This window comes from Lepidothrix coronata, unplaced genomic scaffold (genome assembly GCF_001604755.1).
Source record: "Lepidothrix coronata isolate B3197 unplaced genomic scaffold, Lepidothrix_coronata-1.0 Scaffold51, whole genome shotgun sequence".
NCBI lineage: Eukaryota > Metazoa > Chordata > Aves > Passeriformes > Pipridae > Lepidothrix > Lepidothrix coronata.
In genome coordinates this window covers 4602504-4626518 of record NW_016690231.1, presented here as the reverse complement: position 1 = coordinate 4626518, position 24015 = coordinate 4602504, and the positions used below count along the sequence as shown (strand labels likewise).

The following is a 24015-nucleotide window of genomic DNA, read 5'->3' as shown; positions in this document are numbered from 1 at the left end:
TACACCTCTACAGCCTCCCTGGGCTGTAGGCTGTTTGTTTTACATGTCATTTGTGCTTCTACACTTGTTACTTTTTGGAGTGGGCTTGGATCTTTGCAGGGTCTCTGTGTATCTTGATGTGTATTTTACGTACTTGGAAAGATAGGTTTACTTATAGTGACATTAATATGGAATTGTAGAAGCAAACACAGCTGGCCTAGTGCTGCTATTTTAAGGAGAATTTGATGGGGAAGTAGTTTGAACATAAGTATGTGACAGGTCTTTTAAAATATAAAAAAAAATCCAAAGAACTAAAGTTCTTGGAAAAATACTTTAGAAAATAAACACTTGCTTAGGTGTGAAGATTTAGGGCCTGATCCCCTGAGCTGTTGTAAATCTGACTTCCATAAGAGGTGGGGCAGTGCAGGATTCCTGTTTCACACATACTTCAATCCCACAGCAGCAGAAAGGACATTGGTACATGGGCTGGTCTTTCATGACCATTTCCTATACAGAAACACTGCCCATCTCACCCACACCACAGAAATCCCCAGATGCTGTGCCTGAATTCAGTGATTATTTTAATTTATAATGCTTGGTTTAATGTATCCTAAACCACATGTATTTTAACTAGAAACTCCCCAGGGTCCTCGTTCAGAACTAATTGCTTGCTGTTTGTGCAATTCTTCAAATATGTAAAATGCTCTGTGAGGGCTTGGAATTACTCAACTCTGCTCTGGTTTGTTCCTAAAGATGGGTAGGGGTGTCCAGCTGAAGTGCAAGCCTGGGAATCAGGATGTATGGGCCCTCATTCTGGCTCTGCAGAGACAGTATAATTTTTGGGCAAGTTGACTAAAGTGGCCTACAGCTTGGATTTCCTGTAGGGGAAGGATAATGATTTTATTTTTAATTGGGCTAAAAATGCAGTTGAAGGGCTGACTACAGAAATGGTTGGAAATTACAAATGAAATTTATCATAGCTGTTATTATTAGTACGTCATTGAGAATGAATTTAGCTCAGATCATGTTTTCCCCCATAATAGACTATGGGGGGTAAGAAGATTTCTAAAATAGCTCTGAAAAAGTCTTTTTTCTCATAATTTTGAGCATTTCCCATCTGCTATGAGCACATTCCTGTTTTATTTCCTAAATATCTTTTCCTTCTGTTTCTATTTTAAAGTTCCTTTTGCCAAGATTTTACTTCCCAGTCACTGCTGCCAGGAGTGGGGTGGGGGTGTGTGGCAAGCAAGCATTTACCTTTCAGATTTTGCAGTTAATTGACTGGCAGGCCATGGAAGTCCCTGCACCACTTCCACTAAGTGCTTGGTGCTTAAATCCCTCTTGCAGCCCTTAAGTTGCTTTCCAGCTCTGGTGATTACTGGTACCTTCTCCTTTCCTTCTGTTGTAATAACTGAGAGGAGAGGTTTGGAGTGGCTGAATTCATGGGGTCAGATACATTTCAGGCTGGGATTGCATTTTAAAATAGTTCCTGACTGTTCCAAGTTGGCAGGCTGGGAATGCTTCTGCTTGCCCACTGCATTCAGTCTATCATGTTTCTGTCCTTATATTCTGCAGTAAATGGAGGACATACTGTTCAGGGGAAAAAGTCCTGCCAGGGCTACCAAATGTACTTTGCAGTCTACACTGAAAGCATCTCCCTCTGTTCTATCTTTGGAGCTGGAGAAGGGGTTACATTCCCTCCTGAAGCAGTTTCATTGATTCCCTGCTCTGGGCAGCTTTGGCACTTCTCCCCCTCCAGCTCCCTCTTCTTGAGATCTTATGGGGAAAGTGTCATGAAAGGCAGTTCTGGAGGGTGTCACATTTTTGTGGGACCTCCTTCACCCCTGAAGAAGGGATATCATGAATAAATAGGCCCTGTTGCAGGGTAACTTCTGCTGAGCTCACTCAAGTAATCTTCTGTCTCACATCTCTACTAATTGCATTATCAAAATGCCATGTACGTTGTAATGTCTTAAAGCTTTTTTAACAGGACAGTTTTCTGTCTGAAAATCCTGCTTTTCAGAAAGCAAGTGTTTCATGGAAATGAAATGTCAGTTTTGTCAAATTTCCAATTGACTGTCATCTTTTGTTCCTTTTTCCCTTCCCCCCCTCCCCATTTCACAATTATCCTTTATAAAAAGAAGGAATTAAGCCATCTTAGTAGTAACAGTTACTTCTTGGGTCATGCTTCTGTGAAATACTTCAATTCCACGTTTTCAAGCCCAGAGATGGCAGAATTGTTGTCAGCTGGCAAATTAAAGGACATCAGATTTTTCTCAGGCAATTCCATTTGTCCTTACAGCTCCCTTTGAGTTGGAAGAGCAGCACTTCCCAGTATTTTATGTGTGAGGAAGGGAGGTATAACAAAACTAAATAACCCACCCAAGCTTATAATTGAAGCCTGGCACGGAGTGGTGCCCACACACGTGCCATTCACCATCCTTTATCCAAGTCATGGTAGCTCTGCTAGGAATTTCTTACTCTTTTGCAAAGCCTCAGTCCCCAAAACTTACAACGATTTCTGTGCCTGTGGAGTTTGGGGGCAGATTTAAAGATATGAATCACTTATCTGAGGAACAGTAGGCTCAAATCTCCCATATGTAGGCTGGTTTAATTTGAATTTCTTGACTTTTCCTAAGTGAGAAACTGAATGTAGTTTCTTCCTTCTTTCAACCTTCCTGGCTCTACTGATATCCAAAAATGCAAAATGACATCTTGTCTCAGCCCACCAGAGCAGATGCATTGCAAGGGATTAGACTGGAATTTTTCCTAAAATGCAGCATTCTGAGACATTTTTGGAAAATGTAGCTGGAGAGCAGAGGGTTTGATGTTCACTTGATGCTAACCCAGCAAGGCAGGAGATATGCAGCAAGTGAAAGCTGTAGGCACAGCCCAGAGCCAGCATGGCCAAAAACCAGAAGGCCTCTTGTTAAGGGACAGAGCCCTGAAGGTGAAGCAAAGTGGTGGGTCAAGAGGACAGGCACCAGCAGAGCCTCATCTGATGTCCAGGCAGGGAAAAACCATCTCATAGCTGCATTCAGACACAGGAGAACAAACAGCAAAGCTCCTGGCTGAGGGAAGTGGACACAGCTGAGGGGTTGAGCTGAGAGGAGAGTCATTGTTTTGGGGTGCAGAGTGTCTGGCAGAGGTTGGAACAACTGGAGATGTGGATAGATGTGGATATTTGAGGCTCTTGCATCCTTACCCCCACTCTAGGTGTGAGGACCACTGATGGAGGTAAAGACGAGCAGCAGCTTCATCTTCCATGAGAAAGGAGCTGCACAGGGGTCTTGAATGCTTATCCCTGCTCAGGTGTGCAGGGAACTTCATCCTCGTTGGGATACACCAACCCTAGATTTGGTTCAGAATAGATGTAAGTAAATGCTGCAGAGTGAAGATATCTGTAGTGCAAAAGCTGTGTAGGAGGACATAACGAGCTTCTGACAGATGGAAAAAGGCTGATGAATCCTGAAATCATGGGTGAGATCCAGCTGTCCTGGTGTGTGTGTGTCCCCAGCATCTCCTGCCCTTCAATTAACCTTTAATTAACCAGGATTTGACCTGGGTGGAAAGCCAGGTTAGAGATTTCCAGACATGTTGTCAAGAAAAAACATGGAAACTTGAGGGGACAGGGAGGTAAATTTGTTAAAAAAAATATAATTTTGACTGAGAAAGAAAAATTTTAAAAAGCGTTTGGTGGGGTTTTTTTCTTCCTCTTCTTCTTTTTATTTTTCTATTTTGTCCCTAATGATTTTTTTTCAAGAATGGTTGACTAGGTCTAATGAAAAGAATTATTGAATCCATTGCTGAGGGCCTAATTCTCTATCTCATGTAAATTACAAGTCAGTCTGAAATGAAGCCATGCAGGTGTCTTGCAGGAATTATTTGGTCCACTGTAATTACTACAGCATAAATGAATGTTCCTCTGAAAAAAAAGAAGAGGAGATGATAGGAAAGGGGCCCTTCAGCTTTGAGGTGTGTTGTGTGGAGATATGAGCGCCTGTGGAAAAGCATGAAGGAGACAATTAGAAAAATATCAAGTAAAATTCAGTCTTTACAGGGAATATTTTTCATCAGATTGGTTATGCCAGGCACGGATTTGACCCATCAAGTCAGTAAAGCCTTACAGGCAGAAATAAGGGTATCATAAAAGCAGGATGAATTAATTCCTTCTCAGGGGAAAAGACCACCCATTGAGTCCTGAAGTTACTTTGATCCAAATCCATGAACCAGCTAGAACTTAAAGGAAATTCTTAATAGTGTAACATGAGCACCAAGTGGCCACGAGGCATCAGGGCAAATCCATCACAATTCACTGTTAAGTAACGCTTCAGGTCTCAGCAGAGCTGTTTCATTCCACCATACAACTAAGAGGTCCCTCTTGGCTTTGCTTTTAATTAATTAAGTCACAGTAGTGGCAATCGTGGCTCTGCAGCAGTTGCTTTCTGCCTAATTGTACTCCAGGCATATTTGCAGCACTCCTGTCAAACTCCCAGGCTTGTTTCAGGAGTCAAGCTGCACAAATGAAGTCCCTGCTATTAAAAGCAGTTTGTTTCCTATTCTTTGGCAATCTGTTCCTAGTGCTGAGCTCTGCTGGAGCATGGACTTCTTATTTTTTTGGCAGTTTTTTTAAAAGTCAAAAAACGGTGACATTTACCAGCTACCAAACTGATTTCAGACTCTCACCATGCTCAGGAAATCAAGGTTCTCCATGTCAGCATCAGATTATTTGTAGCAGCAAGAGTTTGATATGCCCAGTTTGATCGATCCTGATGCAATGGCATGAATATTTTCATCCCTCAGTCCTAGATCTGGAATAACTTATTCCTTTGCATTCCTTCCAGCATTATGGTTTTTGATCAGTGAAACACATTTTTTTCATGCACACCGCCCTAATATTAGAAGACACCTTGCTCCCAAAGGTTTGCAGGCAGGAGGATGTATTTTATATCACAGTCCTCTTATTCTCCATCTTAAATTGCAGGACAGACACAGCAAATTAAATCAAGTTATGCTTAGTCACATCTGCTTCATTTGTATCAGGCTGGTACCACTGAAGTAGAAATTGTTCTTAATCTCTCCACATTGCTCGAGCTGGAAGTTGACTGGCTTTGCACATAATGAAACTCATACTTCATCTCTTTAAAATGATTGGACCTGTTTTATCTTTTTAAAGCAGAGTGACTTGTGGTCGCAACGTATCAGCCTGTTATTGACGGGAGAGGGAGCATTTCCCTTCAGCTCCCTCGTTTACCTCTCTGGGTTTGTTTGTAGGAGATCTGTGACTAAAGCAGTCCCTGTTGTCCCCCAACAGAATCAGGACGGCCCCAGGTGTGAAGATCACGGACATCAGAGTGAGTGATGCTGACCAGTGGGGGGTCCAGGAGGAGACGGACAGCGCGAGGAGCACGGCCACCGTCACCTGTGTGCACAACGACCCCGGAGCAGAGGACAGGTGAGACACCACGGCCTTTCCTGTGGTAACCCTTGCTAAAGTGCTGTGAGAGACATGCCAAAGCTTCTTTAATGAGCCGTATTGCCCTTATTAGCAGTATTTTTTCCTCCTCAGCCTCCTTGGAAAAGCTGTATGTGACCTGATGAGAGCTTTTTCCTTTTGTTTCACTTCTGAGCTTCAGATGTAGATTATCTAGTTAAATTGGAGGCAGCCCACAAATCCTTAGCTCACATCTGCTTTTCATGAACCTTCGGGGCAGCAGAATTCCTGCTGCCAAAGGGCCAACAGGAAAAAATGAACTCAAATGGAGAAATATGAAGAACAATTGAAAGCAATATAGGGCAATGCTGTCTTCTTTATTTGAAAATCTATGAAAGTCACAGCTATTCAGTTTTATTCATTATTGCTGCAAAACACCTGAGTGTCTATGAACTCTCCTGAATGCTGTGTACTTTGTTATGTTAATGCTCCCACAAGCTGTATCAAAGGTAAGGAGAAATTTACATTGTTAGTCAGAATTATGTATTTTACAAAACGGGCAATTTCTCTCCATTATCATGCAGTTAAAGTACACTGTGCATAAATTTAGCTAGAAATTGTATAATAATTAGGAAATCACAAAACTTCATGTCAAAATTTTTATTTGTGGAGTCTTTTGCATCCATCCTTTTTTCCTGAAAACTCCTGTGAGGGAGAAAAATGGTTACTAGCAACTGTTTAGATCTAGGAAGATTGTTGTCAGTGTTTTGCAGTGCAAAGAGAGTTTCTACTCTGCTTAGTTTCTGCAGCTGTATTTGAGGAGCAAACAAATCCCACCCGGCCCTGGGTACCTGCCATAAAAGTGTTGGGGGGAAAGCTACTTAATGTGAGTTTACTTTTTAGCAACAGGCAGTGCAGTAGGCACTGCTGAGGTGAGAGTCCTCTTGGATGTGTAAAACAGGCCTGATGAATAGCAAGGAAAAGTGCCTGTTTCTCTCCAGCGCCGATGCAGAGTGGAGGCGACTGAGTGGGACGCAGACATTTGCCTTGTAAACCCGTGAAGTGAGGGGAGGTGATTCCCCACTCTGGTGAAGTGCTACAGAGCCTTCTGGCATGAATTCCAGGCGAGGCTTTCAGTTCATCAGCTCGTTCATGCACTTCTTCTCAATTAAAAAAAAAAAAGAAAAAGTTTGGTGGGGGAAGACCCCTCCTGTTTCCTAAGTGCATTCGTCAGTCGTAATTCTGAGGTTGTGATGCAGGAAATTCTAGCCACCTTCCATCCTTATTTTCCTGGGGATTCCTAGGCTGCTGTACTGATAAAGCAGAGCTCTGGCAGCTGGATTTGGCACTGTATACTTTTATCTCCAAATCCTTTGCCTTTTGGCAAGAAGTCCCAACTCCTCCAAAAGATGCTGAAGAAGCCAGTGAGTCCCTTTGGTGGGGTAAGAGCTCAGCCACAGGGGCAGTGGCCTGGAGGGGATCTTTGTGCTTGTCCTGGAGCTGCTCAGTGACACACAGAGGCTCCAGCAGTGAAGGCTCAGCTGGAATTGGCTCTGGGGGATGATCGGGGTGGCTGAGCAGTGTCTGATCTCTGCTGAACTTTGCACTGGGGATTTTTTCTCTAACAGCTGTGACCTCTGTTCTGTTTGGAGCAAGGTGGAGAGCCATCAATTTGAAAGTGAAATGCTGAGGTTAAAGGAAAACTTCAGATCACTTGGTGTTACAGAAATCGAAATGAAACAACTATTTTTAAAGTTGGACAAAAAAATAGCGTGAATGCTGAAGCTTATTGCCTTTTATGTGGTTTCACTAATCCATGAAATTATACCTGTCACAGTAACTTAGTTTTTATTAAAACTGAGTTTTGCTTTGTGTTGAACTGTTAAATTGCACAAAAGCAATGAATCTCAAGTTAATTAATACTTTGACCCTTTCCTTTGTGAGATTAGTTTAATATTTTTGGATTAATTAAAGTATGCAAATAGAAACTGCTGAAAGATCATTTCCAGATTTGCAAATATTGTAGTACTTAGAGTAAATATTTAACTTTGATCTCTACTTTAATTTGCCTTTTTGGTCATAATGGTGGCCCTCCTGTTCCTTTTGAAGGATGTTAAGTGTTTATGTGGAAATTCTGCTGTCTCATTTAAATGAGCAGAGACCTGAGCTTGCTTCTGTTAAGGTCAATGTGGCAAAACTGTCACTAGACCCGATTCATCTGTTCCTCCTTTTAGTAATTCAAGGAGCTTCATTAAAGGCAGTTTATGTATGAGAGCACAGGATCAATCTCTTTGGTTGCAGAGCAGAGGCTGTTAGTAAACAGAATCATATCTACCTCGGGGGAGGTGGGTTTTTCTCTCTTGGAAGTCATTTCAGTGCTGCTGACTTGCCCAGCGTTGTGCTGGTAGCAGAGCAGTGGGTAAGCCAGGACTGAGCCTGGCTTAGCTTTTTTCTAAGAGTTGGCCACGTTTGTGATGGCTTTGAGCCTCCCTTGGGCTCTGTGAAGAGAGGCAGCTCCAGGAGCTCCAGGAGCTCTGGTGAAACTGAGAAACTCCAGCAAGTCACAGCTGGGTTTGTGAAATCCCTGACTGTCCCTACTGCCCTGCCCCCCGACAGGGCTGTTCTCCCCTGCCTTGCACTTGGGTTGTGCTTTCTTCCTCAGTGTGCAACTCTGATAAGAGCCACCAACAGGCACTGCCTGCCAGGAGAACAGTGGCTCTGGGCTGTGACACGTTCCTAATCCAGTCTGCATTCCTTTTAGCCACTGTTATCAGCTGGAGCATTTTCAAATTTGCTTACTTTTCTAATCTTTCTCCCTCTCCCCTCTGCAATGTTATCGCTATCCTGAGTTTTTCATCTCCATTTCTCACATTTCCCTACGCAAATTGAGTGTCCATTAAAATGCTTTAAATTAAGACCTTTCCTCCTTTCATGCAGAGTGCATCATGCCTATTCTGTGCATTACTTGAAAAAAAAATTCCTTATCACAATGTTTCAGGCAGTTTACATTATATTCTATTAAAAATCCATTTTGTCCAAGGTTGTCACAATTCATAGATTAAAGCTTTCCAGAGTGTGTTTTGTTAGAAATACATTCATAAATTCACCTCTTTAGTAGTCCCATAAGCTTGTATTTAAAACCTCTTTTTGATAATGTAGTTGAACAAAGAGTGTAAGAAGAAGAGATTTATTTTAAATACACACACACAAATATACCCACATCTATTCTGATCTGTGTGGAGACTTGTTTTGCCCTTACTGCTGCCATCTCAAAGGACTTTTTTGGTAGCTTGTTGAGTGAGGAGATTGATTGTTGCCATCTACATCTCTTCTCCCTCATGTTCTCTCCTTGGGGCAGAACCCTGTGAATTTTGGTGGGGTTAGTTGAAGCAGCAGCATGGTTTGTTGCAAAAAGTTTCTGCTTCAAGCACAAATAGTCCTGCATTATGTCTGCAGCGCTTCCATTCCATAGGAAAATCTTTATGGATTTCTGCATTGAGTTCAATGCATCTTGTAATGAGTGAGGAAGTCAGGGCTGGTGGGCTAAGCAGCAATTAGGGTGTTTTCAGCCCTCAGTGCAGAACAGCTGAGTTTGTGAAGGGCTGGGATCTTACCCTGTGCTGTAGGGCTATATATTGAATTATTGCAAAAAATGCTTTTAAACCACAAGGCTAAAATTTGGGAGTCTACCAGACACGAATCCTTTGTGGTTTCCAGAAAACTGATCCTACTTTTGTAAAGACCATGCAGGCTTTTCTCACTGTATTTGCCAAAAGATGGATAGAGCCTTGCAATTCTTGTGTCCTTTGCTCCTGAGAGTTCTCTGGAAGCATCTCAGGAAATGCCACAAATTAACCTGCAGTTGGACTGGGGCAAGAGGGCTCAAAAAGGTGCCCTGAGAGCCTGGTCCATCTTGGCAAGCTACAATACCCCACAACTCAGCACTGATACCCTGAGGAATGGGATTTCTGGAGCTTTGCCAGAGTGATTTAGCATTTTATCGGATTAGGTTGTTTCAGGTCATTGCTGAGCAGGAGCTGAGTTTCCGTGGTCTCATTTGAAAGGCCCCACAATACCACGTATTTCATGGTCATGGTGTTTGGTATCTCCTTGATGGAAAGCTGAAGAAAAAAAACTTAATGTGACCTGGCCCTTGGTTCAGGACAGACGAGATGGCAAGAACACAACAACTTAGGTCAGAGAGTTGCAACTCAGCTCTGAAAGAGAGCATAGAAAGAGATAATTTTCCTTACTCAGGAACACTGTCATTCAGTTGTATTGGATTATTATCAGGTAAGGAGAGTCTGATCCTCTGACAAACTAGTATTTTAATCAGAAGGGTTATATTTATGCTAACTAGCAAAGTTAATAAAATTGTTTTTACCTGCAGTGTTGAGTACAGTGTTATTGAGACCAAACTGGTTCTTCTCACCTAGGGATTATTTTATCTTCATGTCTATAATACAGCTTCCATCTCTCAGGATATCCATCACTGCATAAATTAAACTTGCACGAGGGGCACTCAGAATGCAGAAGTAAGGAGAGTGAAATCTTCAGAAGGCTTTTTTTCAAGTGCCCTCAGAAGTATTTATTCTGTCACCTGAAAATTTATATTTTTTTTTTAATTGATACAGACCAACTCAGCTCTGGCATTTTACATCATCTATCTTTAAACTTGAATGAAAAATTAGAATTCTATAATGATCATTCAATTTCTTTACTGTTTTAAGAGGTGTTTACAGAGTTCAAATTATTTAAATTATTTTACGAAACTGTAATTGTAATGTCTAAAACAGAAAAAACAGTTATTTTATGTATTTATAGGTAGGTTTTAAAATAATTCACTTCTTTTTCTGTGCTTGCCCTACATATTCCAGTCCCCACTTTACCGAGGGCAATAAGCACTTACTCCACCTGGAAGCCCGGGGTGCTCTGAGGCTTCCTGGCAGTGCTCAGCACTATCTCTGCCAGATTGGAGCTCTCTCTCACAGCTTTTTGGAGGTGTTTCCGCACTGAATTCCCCACCATTCCGCTCCAGAATGACACACTTGAGTCCTGTGTTGCCTCCAAGCTCACATGCCATCAAGCAGTGGTAGTGTGGTGCGTATTCCCACTGTCTCCAAAGCAGAGCCTGCTGTGGTCCAGGGGGTTTGATGAGCAGGGGAGACCTCGCTGCAGTTACAACTTCCTCGGGAGGGGAAGAGGAGGGGCAGGCCCTGAGCTCTGCTCTGTGGGGACCAGTGACAGGACCCCAGGGAATGGCCTGAAGTTTGTCAGGGAAGGTTTAGTTTGGATATTGGAAAAAGGTTCTTCCCCCAGAGGGTGGTTGGGCACTGACCAGGCTCCCCAGGGCAGTGGGCACAGCACCAAGGCTGTCTGAGCTCAGGGAGCATTTGGATGATACTCTCAGGCACAGGGTGTGACTCTTGGGGATGGTCCTGTGCAGGGCTGAGGGTTGGACTCGGTGATCCTTTTGGTCCCTTCCACCTCAGCAGATTCTGTGATTCTGTTATTTACTGCAGTGACTTGGTCCTCTGGAGGATCTGATGTGGTTGAATCCAGAGTGCCAGTTCAGCACAGGGCACGCTGGTGCTGGAATGAGGAGTCTGGATGCTTCTGTAAGATAAATAAGCCTATAAAGATGGGTGGCTGTAGCACACAGCAGTGTGCTGTTAACCACACTGGGGAAGGCATCAGGCCATGCACTGAAACACTCATTGATGTGTTTATTGCCAAAGGAACTCGCCTGGCCCCAGGACACTGAGTGTGTAAAGTGCCATCAGCAGCAGCAGTTGTCTGACAGAAGATCAATTGCATGTGTTGCTTTACACAAAAGAGCAGTAACTGGTAAAGACAGACAGCCTTGCTCTGTCTTATTTTAGGCCATGCAAAGGCTGTGGGCTGGATGCCGTGAGGTTCGCATAGTACTACAAAGTGAACGAGCAAGAGGAGCAGAGGGAGCAAAGAAACACAAGAAGATAGCTGAGGGAAAAAAATCTGGGGAGATGGGAAAGGAAAGCCAATGCTGTCATCCCCTACCAGACCAGTCTGATGTAGGTGAAGTGATCAGACTTCCTTAGGGCCTCTTTCCACCATTAAAGCTGTATTTCTATGAAGGCAGCTAATTTGAAAAGAAAGGTTTTGAATTAAAAACCAGAGGTGCTTAGGGTGTAGGAAGAAGCCATAGATTCTGTGGTGCAGCGGTTTTGGGTGTTTCCTTCCTATTCTTATGCACTTACTGCTTTCCTTAGGTCGGAGGTGTCATGGGCAAAGAAATGTGCTTTGAATGTAGAGTGCCTATGGCCTAAAGATCCTGCAGGAGTTCATTCCCTGGCCTTTGGCCAGCCCTCAAGACAGCACTGTCTCTTGAGCCATTGGTGAAGAGGATTTTATCTTTAATGTACCAGTTTTCAGTCTGTGACCTCTATTTTGAATGATGGAGTCTGTTCTGCTTTGTATAAAGGGTGTTCCAGTGAGAAGCATCCACACACATTTTCAAACATAAGTGACTCTACTGAGTCACAAAGAAAACTTGAGTTAGAAGAATTTTAACTAACCTTTATTCTTTACATCCATGCCTTTTTGTATAAAAGAACCCAGGCCTGCTTGGAAATGTTCCTCTTAGATAAAAGCACTGACACCTCACAGTAGCTTACAGAGGACGTAAAAATAATAGACAAATTGCAGTGGTACAAGGGACAAGTTATTGTAGAAAGCTGTGGTGCAAGGATCAAATATCATTTCTGGAGGGTCTTTTTTTCTTTTTTTTTTTCTATTCAGGGCCAAGAACAATGAAATTGTCTGTCCATCTCCTGTTGGGAGGCTAATAGCCTGGAAACCCCATTAATTCTCTCCTGGCCAGCCAGCTCTTTTGGATGGCTGTTTCTGCCTCTTTCTTAGTTGGGTTCACTGCTGCTCAAGTACAAACTCCAGTAGAGATGGGTCAGAGGCGGTACTGACTGGTAGACCAGATAATTGCTTTCTGGCCCAAGTTCACTCCTCTTGTTCCATCCTTGCTGGTGTGGTACCTGTGTTATGGCACAAGGGTCCCTTTTTGAACAAATTCATCTTTGGTAGATGGAAAAACCCGTAGTGCAGTGCAGCAGGGAGCCCCAACAAAGTCAGTATACTGTTGTCTGGAAAGTTTGGAGAATGAGGAACATCTTGTTGGAAGAACTCAATTCAGTGTAGGAAGATGATACAATACAGAGACATGAGTATTACTTAGAAAATCAATGCTTGAGAAAGGTATTTTAACTTGCCAAACAGACAGAAAGCTTTATGTCAGTCCAGAGAAATATGGAGAAAATTCCTTCTGACAGCATTTGCTTAATGGACTTTCGGTGAATTAGAAAAATATTTTTTTATTTTATAAAAATTGCATCTTGCTTAGAAGGTTTGGTTATGCCTCAGAAAATGTGTCTACCTACCCTGCTGGGTAGAATGGCCTCTGATGGTAAACTGTCTTTGTATAGAGTAGGTGTGATATTCCATGAGAAGGTTCAAACTTGAGTTATGTGTAGCATGTCTTGGTGAGTAAGGGCCCGAGGAATTAAAGACTCAAACTGAGGGAAAGAAAAAATTCTTTGAGAAAAAATTCTTGAGGACATGCTGAGAGGTAGCAAGTCCTTTGTTGCATCCCACCTTCTACCTTTTTGGTAGCAATGGAAAGAAAACTATAAGAAATAGATTCATTGTGAGAAAAGTAACATGCATGTCTGACCCCCTGGTGATGTTCATTCACAATTTTGATCTTTCCCTCAAAAAAGCAAATTCTGATTTCTTGATCACCTTGCTGATAGATAAGGCAGTTGCCAGCTGTGTTTGTGGCTGAAGACTTTCTTGCCGAAGTCTGTTTCTAACTTCTAGAAGTGGTTATTCAGGCAATATTTTAGTTTAGAATTTAAGCCCTTTCAAGTTTTGATCTCCTTTTTCTGTATTGCCAGTTCAGGTGGTATAAGGAAAATGGAAGGTATTAGTTAATACCTGACTTTGCTTTAGTAGATAATGTGGGGCTAAAGAGCAAAAAAAAAAAAAAATAAGTCCTTGGTGCAGTGATGAACATGCAAAGAAGTGGCTTAAATAAACTCTTCACAAGAGTGATCAATAGAACCTGATCCAAAGCCTATTCTGAGTGACATGTCTTTTGAAAGATGAGCCAAATAATTCTGAAAAGAGTCTTGTTTTTTAATTTGACCTAATTACCTTCGTTTTGGGTATATCATTCCCAGATGTGAATCTTAATATTGATGTAACAGTTGGGAAAGTTTAATTTCAGGCTAGGGTAGTCTGCATAATTAGGACTGCAAGAACGTGGCAGGGAGACTGGGAGCAATTTTCAAATGCATGCAGACGAGTGAATGACTGTTCAAATGATTCTTCATCCGTTGGAGCTCGGATGCTTTTTCCATGTTGGATGCCAAAGGGAATGATGACATATTCAGAAGTCAATGGGCTTCTCCAAGTCTCTGCTGGTTTCCTGTCTGCTGTTTCCTGTGCGGTGTGTTTTGATGTGGATGGTTGCACATGAGTTACCTCAGGAGGTCAATGACAAAAGTCTGTACAGCTCTGGAGGATTTCTAAAGCTTTACAGACCTGTGTGTGCACATTGCAGCCCTGCTTAATTGATAACTAAGTCTAAGTGATAAAGTCCAAATAACCATGGCTGCTGAACTCATCACTCTCATAACAGATGTCCTGACTGAAGGAACAGAAGTGATCGCGTGTTGGATTTTGGGGGTTTGTTTCTATAATTTAATCACCTTTTTCTTTTCCCTCAATGACTCAAAGGAGCCTTTTCTTTGGTCTGAGTATCCAGGAAACACAATTCTTAGTGCAGTTCATCTTATAAATGCAGGATCTGCACCTGTTTAGGTATCTTGCAGCGCCTTTAGGCATCTCACATCACCTCAGTGCTGGGAAAGCTTCAGTGAGCCTTCTGGAGATCACAGAGGGAGGGAGGAGACATGATCAAAATTATTATGCTACAAAAGCATTGCCTGATTCTTCTGTAAATATTGTACTTATTTTTATATAGACCCAGATTAGAAACCTATTCGTTTGGCAAACTGAAGTCTAGACTCAGAAGAGCACCTTTATGTAGGGTGCCACTTAAGTACATACTTGGTTTTGAGTACCTACCTTGTTTCTGTGGATGGCAGGTATAATGATAAAGGAGGTGCTCAGAGTCTGCAATTAGAGACACCAATATGTGGAAAATATAAGACTTGATGGTGAGCCATGTTATATATAATGACAGGCATTAGTGTGTCACACCTGAAAATACTGTGGAAACCAGAAACTGGAATTTTCTGTAGCGCAGAAACCTCTCTGGGTATGTTGAAAGTGTTGCTAAGGAATTTATTTTTGGCAACTGTACACTGAGATTTAAGTACCATAATTGGATTGTTCTTTGATATAATAGGACTGGAAAAGATTATTGAATGAATGTGAAATTGGGGAGCTGGTATTTGAGGTATATTTAATTCCCTCTCTTACCAGTTTCTGAGCTTGACTTGTAGCAGAACCTACTGCACACATTTGAATTCCATTCATGACGTGTTGACTTGCTTACTTAATAGCCAGTGCATTAAAGTACAAAAGCTAACAGCTCGTTTATTAGGCGTTTAGCCAAAATTTAAACTCGTTTTATTGTTAGGAGGTGCCGTTGCTAGACAGGCAAATATTAAGTTTGTTACTTTGATTTATTTGAATAATCTCTGCCAAATACGTTATAAAACATCCCAGCATTAACTTTGCATAAATTATTTTTTGCTTTAGTTGGAATTTTTCACTCATTTTGCCATTGATATGCCTCACCTGTGTATATAACTTAAAAAGTTGTAAACTTTTTATGTTTATATTTTTATGCTTAACTTAAAAAGTTATAAACTCTTGTAAAAAAAAAAGTAAAAATTTGCTGATGCTTCTGCCAGCGTCAGCATGTGATTTTTATTTGTTTTTTTTTTTTTTTTTAAACCTCACTGTTTATTTGAGAAGAACATTAAGTTGGAGTTAAGCTAAGAGCCTTTGCACATTCATTAGTGTGATGAATCTTTAAACTGGGACTTGGGGCACTTTTGCAGGATCCTGGTGCTTTGGGGTGTCTGAAGGATAACCTTGTAGAGGTTATACCATTCCAGAGGCCAGTACAGAAAGACCAGAGAGAAAAAAGCCTTCCAGAGACCACTGGTAATTGGGAAAGCTCTGTGGAAGAGACAAAATAGTTATGTCCCCTCATCACTTGGCTGAAAACGCAGGACACCATTTTATTATAAACTTGAACATACTGTCTTTGGGAACTTGCACTCAGGCACTTGGAAGCTGGATGTGTTTGTTCTTTCTGTACAAGTTGGCCTGTGTAGATTTTCCCAGGACACTTGTTAAGGGGTTTGCTGTGAAATATTGCAGTCATTAAGGCAAATTGCTAAAGCTTTAGCGAAAAAGCTTTCCTTAAAACCAACTGCCAATAGCTTGATCTCACAAAAATGCCTTTTTTTTTTTTTTGTTGGTATAATTAATGAACTGGTTTGATTCTGCTGGAGTTTTGGACTCACTGGGCTCAAAAGCTTGGCATGTACAGCTCTCATTAAGAGCTTTGTTTCTGGGAGTTGTTCTTCTGCATGTGTTGTCTGGGTGCTGTATTTTTGGTTCTTAGCCTGTGCCTGGATTGTGAGCAGCCCTGAGCTGAGGATGGGGCAAACACAGACCCTCCTAATGTCTGCTTGTTGTGTTAGGCTGGGATGAGACAGAGGCTTGGCTCCCCCAAGGAAATATCCCTGCTCCTGACAGCCAGGAAGGTGCTACCCTACATCACCCACGGGCTTCACACGTTTTAGCTCATCAGCCAAGGGACTGATCAGCATTGCAAAAGCAAAAAGAATTATTTTGTCTTTTCTCTTGGGAGTTTTCAGTGCAGAGATTTAACTCCAGAATTACTGACCTTGGCAGTGAGGTATTTGGATTCCTATTTTCACTCTCTCTTGGACAGTTTTTGTCCATGCTGATTTTCTAAATCTGTGACTGGTGTATCTTTTTGTTAGACAAGCACTTCTTCTTAATAGTGTACCAGTTAATTTCTCTAGTGACAAGAGGAAGAAATAAGTTATTCCTCCTTTTTAAAAAGAGTGATTTAAGTAGGGCATAATGAATGCAAAATGCTGTCATTAAAAATCAGCAGATAAGCTGATGGTTCATCTGTCATTGCCAAACCTTGCCATAAAGGAAAAGTAGATAATTTTTTTGAAAAAACAAAACTGGTAATGATGAATATGGAACCTGCTGACTGTGAATGCCTTAATAATGAAAACTGTTATTTAGTCAGTCGACAACACCTTGCAACTTGCTATACAGCAACACCTTGCAGGAGAAAATTACTTCTTTCATACTGAACATTTTTATTTGATTGCCAATTGTCATCCTATTATTGTTATGAACTGTTTATTAATCAACACCACAGGGATCCCAAAAGTTTTTTCCATCTCTGGCATGTGCCTTAGGAACTGAATGCATGTGCAAGACTCTCTCTTCAAGTCTCAGTAGACTCGTATTTGATTCAGGGACAGGTTTTCGGGGAGCTCATTACAGAGCCTCAGCTGACATTCACAAAGCCAAATAGCAGCTGTCCTCTCTGTTTTGTATGCCTTTATTTAGTTTTTTCTTTAAATGGGAGGCTCTGCTCCTCTGCAATGTGTCCAGTAATCAAGATATGAGACTGAGACTTGTTTGGAGTTCAGTAACATTGAAAACTTGACACTTATTTGCTTGCATGAAATAGGACCTTTCTGTCCCAGCCCAGCATCTGATTTAGGCTGATTTAGTGCTCTGTTCCTCACTACACACCCCAGAACATTTCTTTTTCTCATTCTTTACATGGAGACAGGGAAGGAGAAGTTTGAGCCCTCGTCTCAGTATATGCATCATCCCACAAAAGCATTTCTAATGACTGTGTCTGAAGCCTTGAGCTGCCTTTGAGAAGCTATTTGCTGCTCCACAATTAGCTCAACTTTTCCAGTTGCTCATGTTTTGCATATATTGTTGCCCCGAGCCAGGTGAGCATATGCATGTTCTGAAAAAACTGTGGTGCAAAGGAAAAAACTGTCAAATACGTTCTTAGAAGCTGAAAATAAGAGCAGATGTCTGTTGATTTAGAGATGCCCAGGCATTTGTATCTTTATTCTTTACATGAGTGTTGAAAACCACTGTATGGCTCCTTTCTCTGTGTTTTACAGAACAAATTCTCTGATCTGTTTTTTTCTTTCATATATAATAACAGCAAATACTCTAAAGAGCAGGAGAACTGGATGGGTGGGAGAAGGAATAGAATGGAACCAGTTGAATGGAACAAGAAGCTGATCACCTGCAGTGGGGCAATTTGTGGGTTTGCCTCTTGTGATGCCGTGAATTGGCGAAGCCTTTGGTTTGGTGTCAGTTGGTCCTTTCGTTTCACTTTTTTGATGAGGGGATGTCTGCTGGACTTCTTTCCCTCCACCTCTTCCTCCACCCCGAAGCTCCAGCAGAGATCAACAGAAGTGATGTGGTTATGTGAGCTGTAATTCTGTTTCAGCCATGATTATATGTCAGTCTGCTGCACACCGTAAGTGGTACTTCTGGATTCCTGCTGTGAGCAGTTGATTAGATTCTAGTACCTTTTATGCTATATATAAGGATTTTTTTTTTTTTTAACAAAGCACAGTAACAACACAAAAGCCCCGGTTTATATTTTATTCTTTTTTTCTCCCCCACTAGTAACTCATGCTTAAATACAAAACTAAAATGTTTTTTGGCATGCCTGACCTTCCTTAACCCAATCTGTCCTCCCATTCCAAATAAAATTAAATTTAAAGGTTCCTATTGGCCCTAAATTGTAGGATAAGCCTTTAGCCTAGGTAGAAATTTTCTACAAAATGTGAATCTTAAGCTGAATTTTGCACTCACTCTGATAAAATGAATGCTAACTGCAACTTTATTTGTAGTCCCACTTGTTACATTTTTCATTGTCAGCACAAGCTTTATTCCTCCAAATATATTATTGAATGAAAGAAAGAAGCTATTCTTTTATCTTTTACTGCTGATGCCTGTAATTCATCCTGTTCATTTTCTGCTGTTTTCTTTGTATGGTTCCTCTCTGGGTTATGTAGCACAGAAAAACTTAATTGCTTAAGTCTGATGTACTTTTCTATTCCTGGCAACAGTGTAGGTTGCTGAACCATTATGTGGGAGATGCCTTCTGGAATATGAAGTGTGTGTTGCAGTTGGGATATGGCAGGGTTAGGGCCCAGTCCAGGAGGAGCCTTTTAATTGCTTTTTGGAAATTTTCTATAGTGCTGCCAATTATATTATTATTTCCTGAGTGGTTTTTGCAAGTGGAAAGTTTCCTTTCTGAAGGTCTCGGGCTACAAGGCTTTCTTACTGTTTATCTGGCCATTTGATTTTGAGAGATCAGGAGTGAACTCCCTGAATTTATGTACCAGCAGCTGATGTTTGACAAATGCCAGGAAACAACTCTTCATCTGAAGATGTGAGGACAGACCCATTACCCTTCATAGCTAATCAACTCTGATTTTTTGCTGTTCAAAGCTTTATTCAGTCGTTAATATTTGCAAATAATATGTCTGGTGCTGGAATAGTGGATAACACTGGGGACAGATTGTGTCCCAAAAGGCCAGGGCAGCTTACATTTACTCATTTGCACATACTGTACTTTATTTTGTTTATTTTCTTTTAAAGAGAGCTTTAATTGGGTCTCTGGATGAACACTCATGTTCCCTTCTCTCTGAGTGCAAAGTAGTACCTTGTATAATGAAGGCTGTGGAGAAGCCCAGGCTCTGGGGTTGGTCAGGATGAACTTATTCCCTGGTCTGCACCTGGACAACCAGTTAAACTTCTTTGTAGGTTTTTAAAATGCTGTAGAGGAATGACCCCTGTGATACATGGGCTCTTTTTGTATTACATAAACAGAGTTAATTTCAGCTTTAGTTCTACCTATTTACCATAAAATACTGGGACAATGCTGGTGCTCTGATGTGCAGAGGAGTTTTATTAAGTAGTGATGATGATGCATATTGACAAGTCACATTTTTTATAATTTCTTTTCAAATATTTACATTCTAAGTCCCAGACTTTGGAGAAGGATTGCACTTGCATTTGAATGTAAAAGTAAGATTCTTCTTGTTGTGACTGATGAAAAATCTTGAAAATTTCGTGAGACTCAAAAGATGGGAGAGCAAAGAAAGAACATGTAAGAGCTTCAGGAATCCTTAGGATGAGCTCCTGCATGTGCAGGATCTGATAGGTGGTGTTTGTGTGTTGGGGATGCAGAGGATGGCTGCTCTTGGAGCCCCTGCCTCAGGACGAGCTGGGCTGCACACCCTGGTGAAGGGGAGCTTCCACATTTCCAGGCATAAGTTATCTGCCTTCAGAAAGTGGTCATTGCATTTCCTGTCTTGGTGATTAATTAATGATGGAGCAGACAGTAATTTTAAGATTAGCATTGTCAGTCTACCTGTTAATACCCCATGCACACTGAGGACCCTGCCCTGCTAATTAGTATTTCTGTGGTTTCACTAATCACTTGAACTGGGAACTAGGCCAAAACTAACAGAAGAGACTTCCAGTACAATAAATTGTTTTAATTTTGTGATCTGATCTTATGCATGGCTCAGTGTTTCTGAAGGCAAGGGTAGAACAAAATCTCATTTTGCATGATAACATATGCAAATCAGAACTTTTTGGTCCCAGATGAAGCTTCACTTCTATTGACATGGTGCTAGGAAAATGCTGCTAAGAATAAAAAGCCACTAAAACTTTATTTTGCTGATAATATTCTATTATTGCTTTGTAAGCTACTTTATCCATAGGGCAAAATCTGCCAGAGAGATAAGAGATCCCATAATTCCTGTTTGCTTGTATCATTCCCTTTATGATTTATAGAGTTCTGTAGATGTTCGTGGCATTTTGCAGACATATAAAAGATTGACATGTTCTTGCCTCAAAGAACTTAAAAATTCTGCAGTTTAGCAGCACTCAGCAGTTCCTTCTGTTTGAATTTTACTTTTAATGGCACTGTATAAAATCACTATTATACAGCCACCAAATGAAATGGCATTTTATTTTTAGTTACAAATGCGATGTTTTTAAAATGTTTGCTGTAGGTCCTAGACTGTCTAGGGATGGGCTGGAAGGCTCTGTTCACAGTCATCTCCTTGGCTCTTTACCTAATTGTATATTAAACCTTTTCCCACCACTGACTGGAAAAAATTGAATGTCATTTCATTACCAGTATTTGAAACCTCGCTTTGCTACTTGACACATCTTTACCTTCTGCGTTATGTCCTTACATCCTAAAATTGGAGTGAAGTTCCACCTTTATACATGCAATTTTAGGATTTCCAGGCACTCGTATAAAGTAAAATCCTTCTATATCCTGCCCAGGCAATTTAACAGAATTATATATATAAACACAGCATTAAAAGCAATTTTCTGAGCCTCATGATTGCACTGATTTTGTTTGTCACACACACCTGCATGTACTGACTTGCTGTATTCTGTCACTCATAGTAAACTCTGTCTCACAGCGTAATGTGACAGATGCTAATGAACATGAGACATCACCAGTTTCCATAGCACAGATACTTGGAAAGGGCTTTCACCTTATTACATGCTTTGAAAATTAATTTTATTGAAAATAAAGTAAGATTCCGTGGGGTCTAAGGGGCTGTACACTTGACCCTAAGCATAAATGAAATTCACTTCAATTTTATGGCTCACTTTGATGAATTCCAGCCTAAAAGACTTTTGAGCAGCAGACCGGTGGGAGGCTGGAATTATTCAGAGAGGTTTTGTTCCTGAGGAGGTGAGTGAAAAAGCTCCTGCTAATTTCAGTGGGAACTCGAGTAAGCTGCAGTGCTGTTGTCCAGTTACATTTTCTCAGTGCAAGGCCACAGCAGGAGTGGTTTTGTCTGGATTCTTGGGTATAACACTCAGAGGGTTGCAAGGTCAAAACTACGCAAGTTTGTCGGACACCCTGCCTTTCCCTTTGAACAGCAGCTCAGCAGAGAGCACGATGTAACAGAATTTACAAAATGCACAGTTTCAAAGACAGCAAACTTTCTTAAGGACTTTGGGCAGGGAGGACTGGGCCGGTGGTTCTGCTGTCAGCCCTGAGGTGCAGCGTTACACCCGTGCAAATATTCTCACATGGAAGCACGAGGGTAGAGATTGGTATAACCACTGTCTTCTAATTCCCTGATACATGCTTTTTTCTTCCATGCTTGCTGTGGGAGATGAGTTGGTGTGCACTGTGCTGGGTGAACAGCAGCTCAAATCTCTGTGCATCCACAGCTCTGTGTTTCCTTTGCTCCAGTTTCTTCGGTTCTTTGACATCTCCAGTTGCCTGCAATGGATAGTCATGCTCTGGTGTGAACTTTTTATGCTTTCCTGGGGTAGACTGTTCTCTTTCTCAGTACAGTTAGCTGATCTGCTGTCACAGGCTTTTTCACCCCATCTCTACGCTGGTGAAACACCTTTTGACCCCGGTGGCAACTCAGGACTGCCCAGCTGTGTTTAGCTGGGGATGAAACAGTTGTAATAGAGTTTAGTAAACTTTTTGCTACTTGTCACGTGCTTTAACCATCATCAGGGCAAGGTGAGGAGGGCAGGGTGCAACTGAGGGGAAGAGGTTGAAAATTCAGAGAACAGGAGGCCCTGCTCATACAGGCTCCTTAAAGCCTCCCATGGATGGCAGCTGCTCCTGGCTCTTGTCTCAGGGATTTTGGAAGAAGGACCAGGAAGCACAGAGGAGGTTTGTGAAGAGGGGCTCCTGCAGGGCACTGAGGTGGGCACTGCCACACTCCCCTGTGTCATCCTGGGGCATCTCACTCAAGGCCACTATGGTGTGAACCAGATCAGCGTCTCTCTGACATGCACAAATGTTTTATCAGTTATGCTTTAAACTACAGGGGTTGTCGGCATTTCGGTCACACGCTCTGCTGGGGTGAGTTAATATCCTTCCTGACTGAGTACATTGCCTAGAGGGACCATTTGGTGTGTAACACTCTGGTTGAGAGAGCGATACCCGGCGCTGAGCGTCGCGGGGTAAAAGACTAATGTGAGCTGTGTTAAATGGTGTCTTGGGCTTTCCTGGGTCCCTATTCATAAAACACAACAAAGTGGCGACAAGTATAAACCTTGTCAGCTAAAGGATCTGCTGGGAATAGCAGAGAGTACTTAGTGACTAAAACAAATCAAATTTTGAAATCCTCCCTTCCAAAGGAAAGCACAGAGGGGATTTAACTGCAGTGAACAAGTGTGTTTGCAGTAAAATGGCAGCAGGAGTGGGGCGGGGGAGAGGAGGCTCCAGGATTAGCTCCGCTGTGCTGGGGTAGGGCACTCTCTGATGGGGTTGGTGTGTGGCTCCAGGAGGGCACTTAGTGGGCTTCGAGGGACAGGGATAGAAGGGCTGCCTGGCAGGTGTGGGTGACCACCCTGGGCAGTGAACCCGGGGCCAAGGTTACGGCTGTGCCCTCAGCCCGTGCTGTGGCAGTGGCAGTCAGAGCAGCAGCTCCTTTCCAAACCCCTTCTGGATGGTAAGGCCCTGCCTGCTCAGCGCAGGGTCCTACTGCACAGGGTTGAATACACGTTGTGCACTGCTACCCTATTTGAGTCTGGGAAGATTCCTTTTTAATTGTAATTAGGCTGCCCTTGTGTTCGTGGCGTGTTTCCATATGGGAATTGTTCCTGATAGAAGCTGTTCCAGGAGTTTGGCTGCTTGCCTGGTGCTGGGGAGCTGGTCTTCAGCTCTCTACTAAGCCAGATGCTCCCTCTGTGACCCTGGCCAAGTTGCTTAGGCTCTCTATGCCTCAGTTTTTAATCGTAAAATGGGAATATTGACAACTGCTTCTCTCACAAGGGACTTAGAAACACAGTAATCAGAGAGAGTTGAACCCTCACAGAGCGTTGGGAGGAATGGTACAAGGAGAGAACAGCACCCATGTGTTTGACTCTGGCTTGGACCATGTCCTCAGATGAAGGAGACTAATGCACCAGTTGCAAGTGTTGCTTTCAGTTCCCTAGCAAAGCTTTAACTGAACCTGAACTCTTTGATAGGCATAGAAAGAGAAGCAATCAAGAGAATACCGTGAAATAAACACTCTCCTTCTCTGATTAAAAATGCAGATAAACTTCCTTGGGATTTTTAGTAATATTTGTGCCTAAATCTCGTTGAAGTTTGCAGCAGTATGACAGAAAATTCTACTAGGCCCTTAGTGGTTATGTTTTCTGATCACTTATGTCATTCATTTCGCCGTTTAGTAAAGTGCTATTTATTTCCTTGCAGTGTTGCCTTCTGAGCCTCAGTTGCAGCACCGTTAGTCACCCTTGGAACTTGACTGAAGAGCCTCTCAGTGCCCTCTGGCAGTGGTTGGTTTGCCCAGCACAGCCTGGTCATTGGTATCCTTGTGCTTTGGAGATGGAACATGTTCTGTGCAGACTGGGACACTGAAGTCCTGCCAGGAACAGGCCCTTTCTTCGGATGGGCCACGATGGCACGTCCTTACTTGTACCACCAAGTAGCCCAGAATATTGGGCTGAAAGACAATTTGTGT

The 24015-nt window shown here is 42.1% G+C and overlaps 1 protein-coding gene across 5 annotated transcripts in view; it reads left to right on the top strand.

Moving 5' to 3' along the window:
- TMEM132B (transmembrane protein 132B) overlaps positions 1–24015 on the top strand; it is a 229843-nt gene that overhangs the window by 95387 nt on the left and 110441 nt on the right. For all 5 annotated transcript variants that reach the window (XM_017815606.1, XM_017815608.1, XM_017815607.1 and 2 more), the window contains one exon: positions 5294–5434. In XM_017815606.1, the coding sequence (XP_017671095.1) occupies positions 5294–5434 (141 nt within the window). The remainder of the gene's footprint in view (positions 1–5293; positions 5435–24015) is intronic.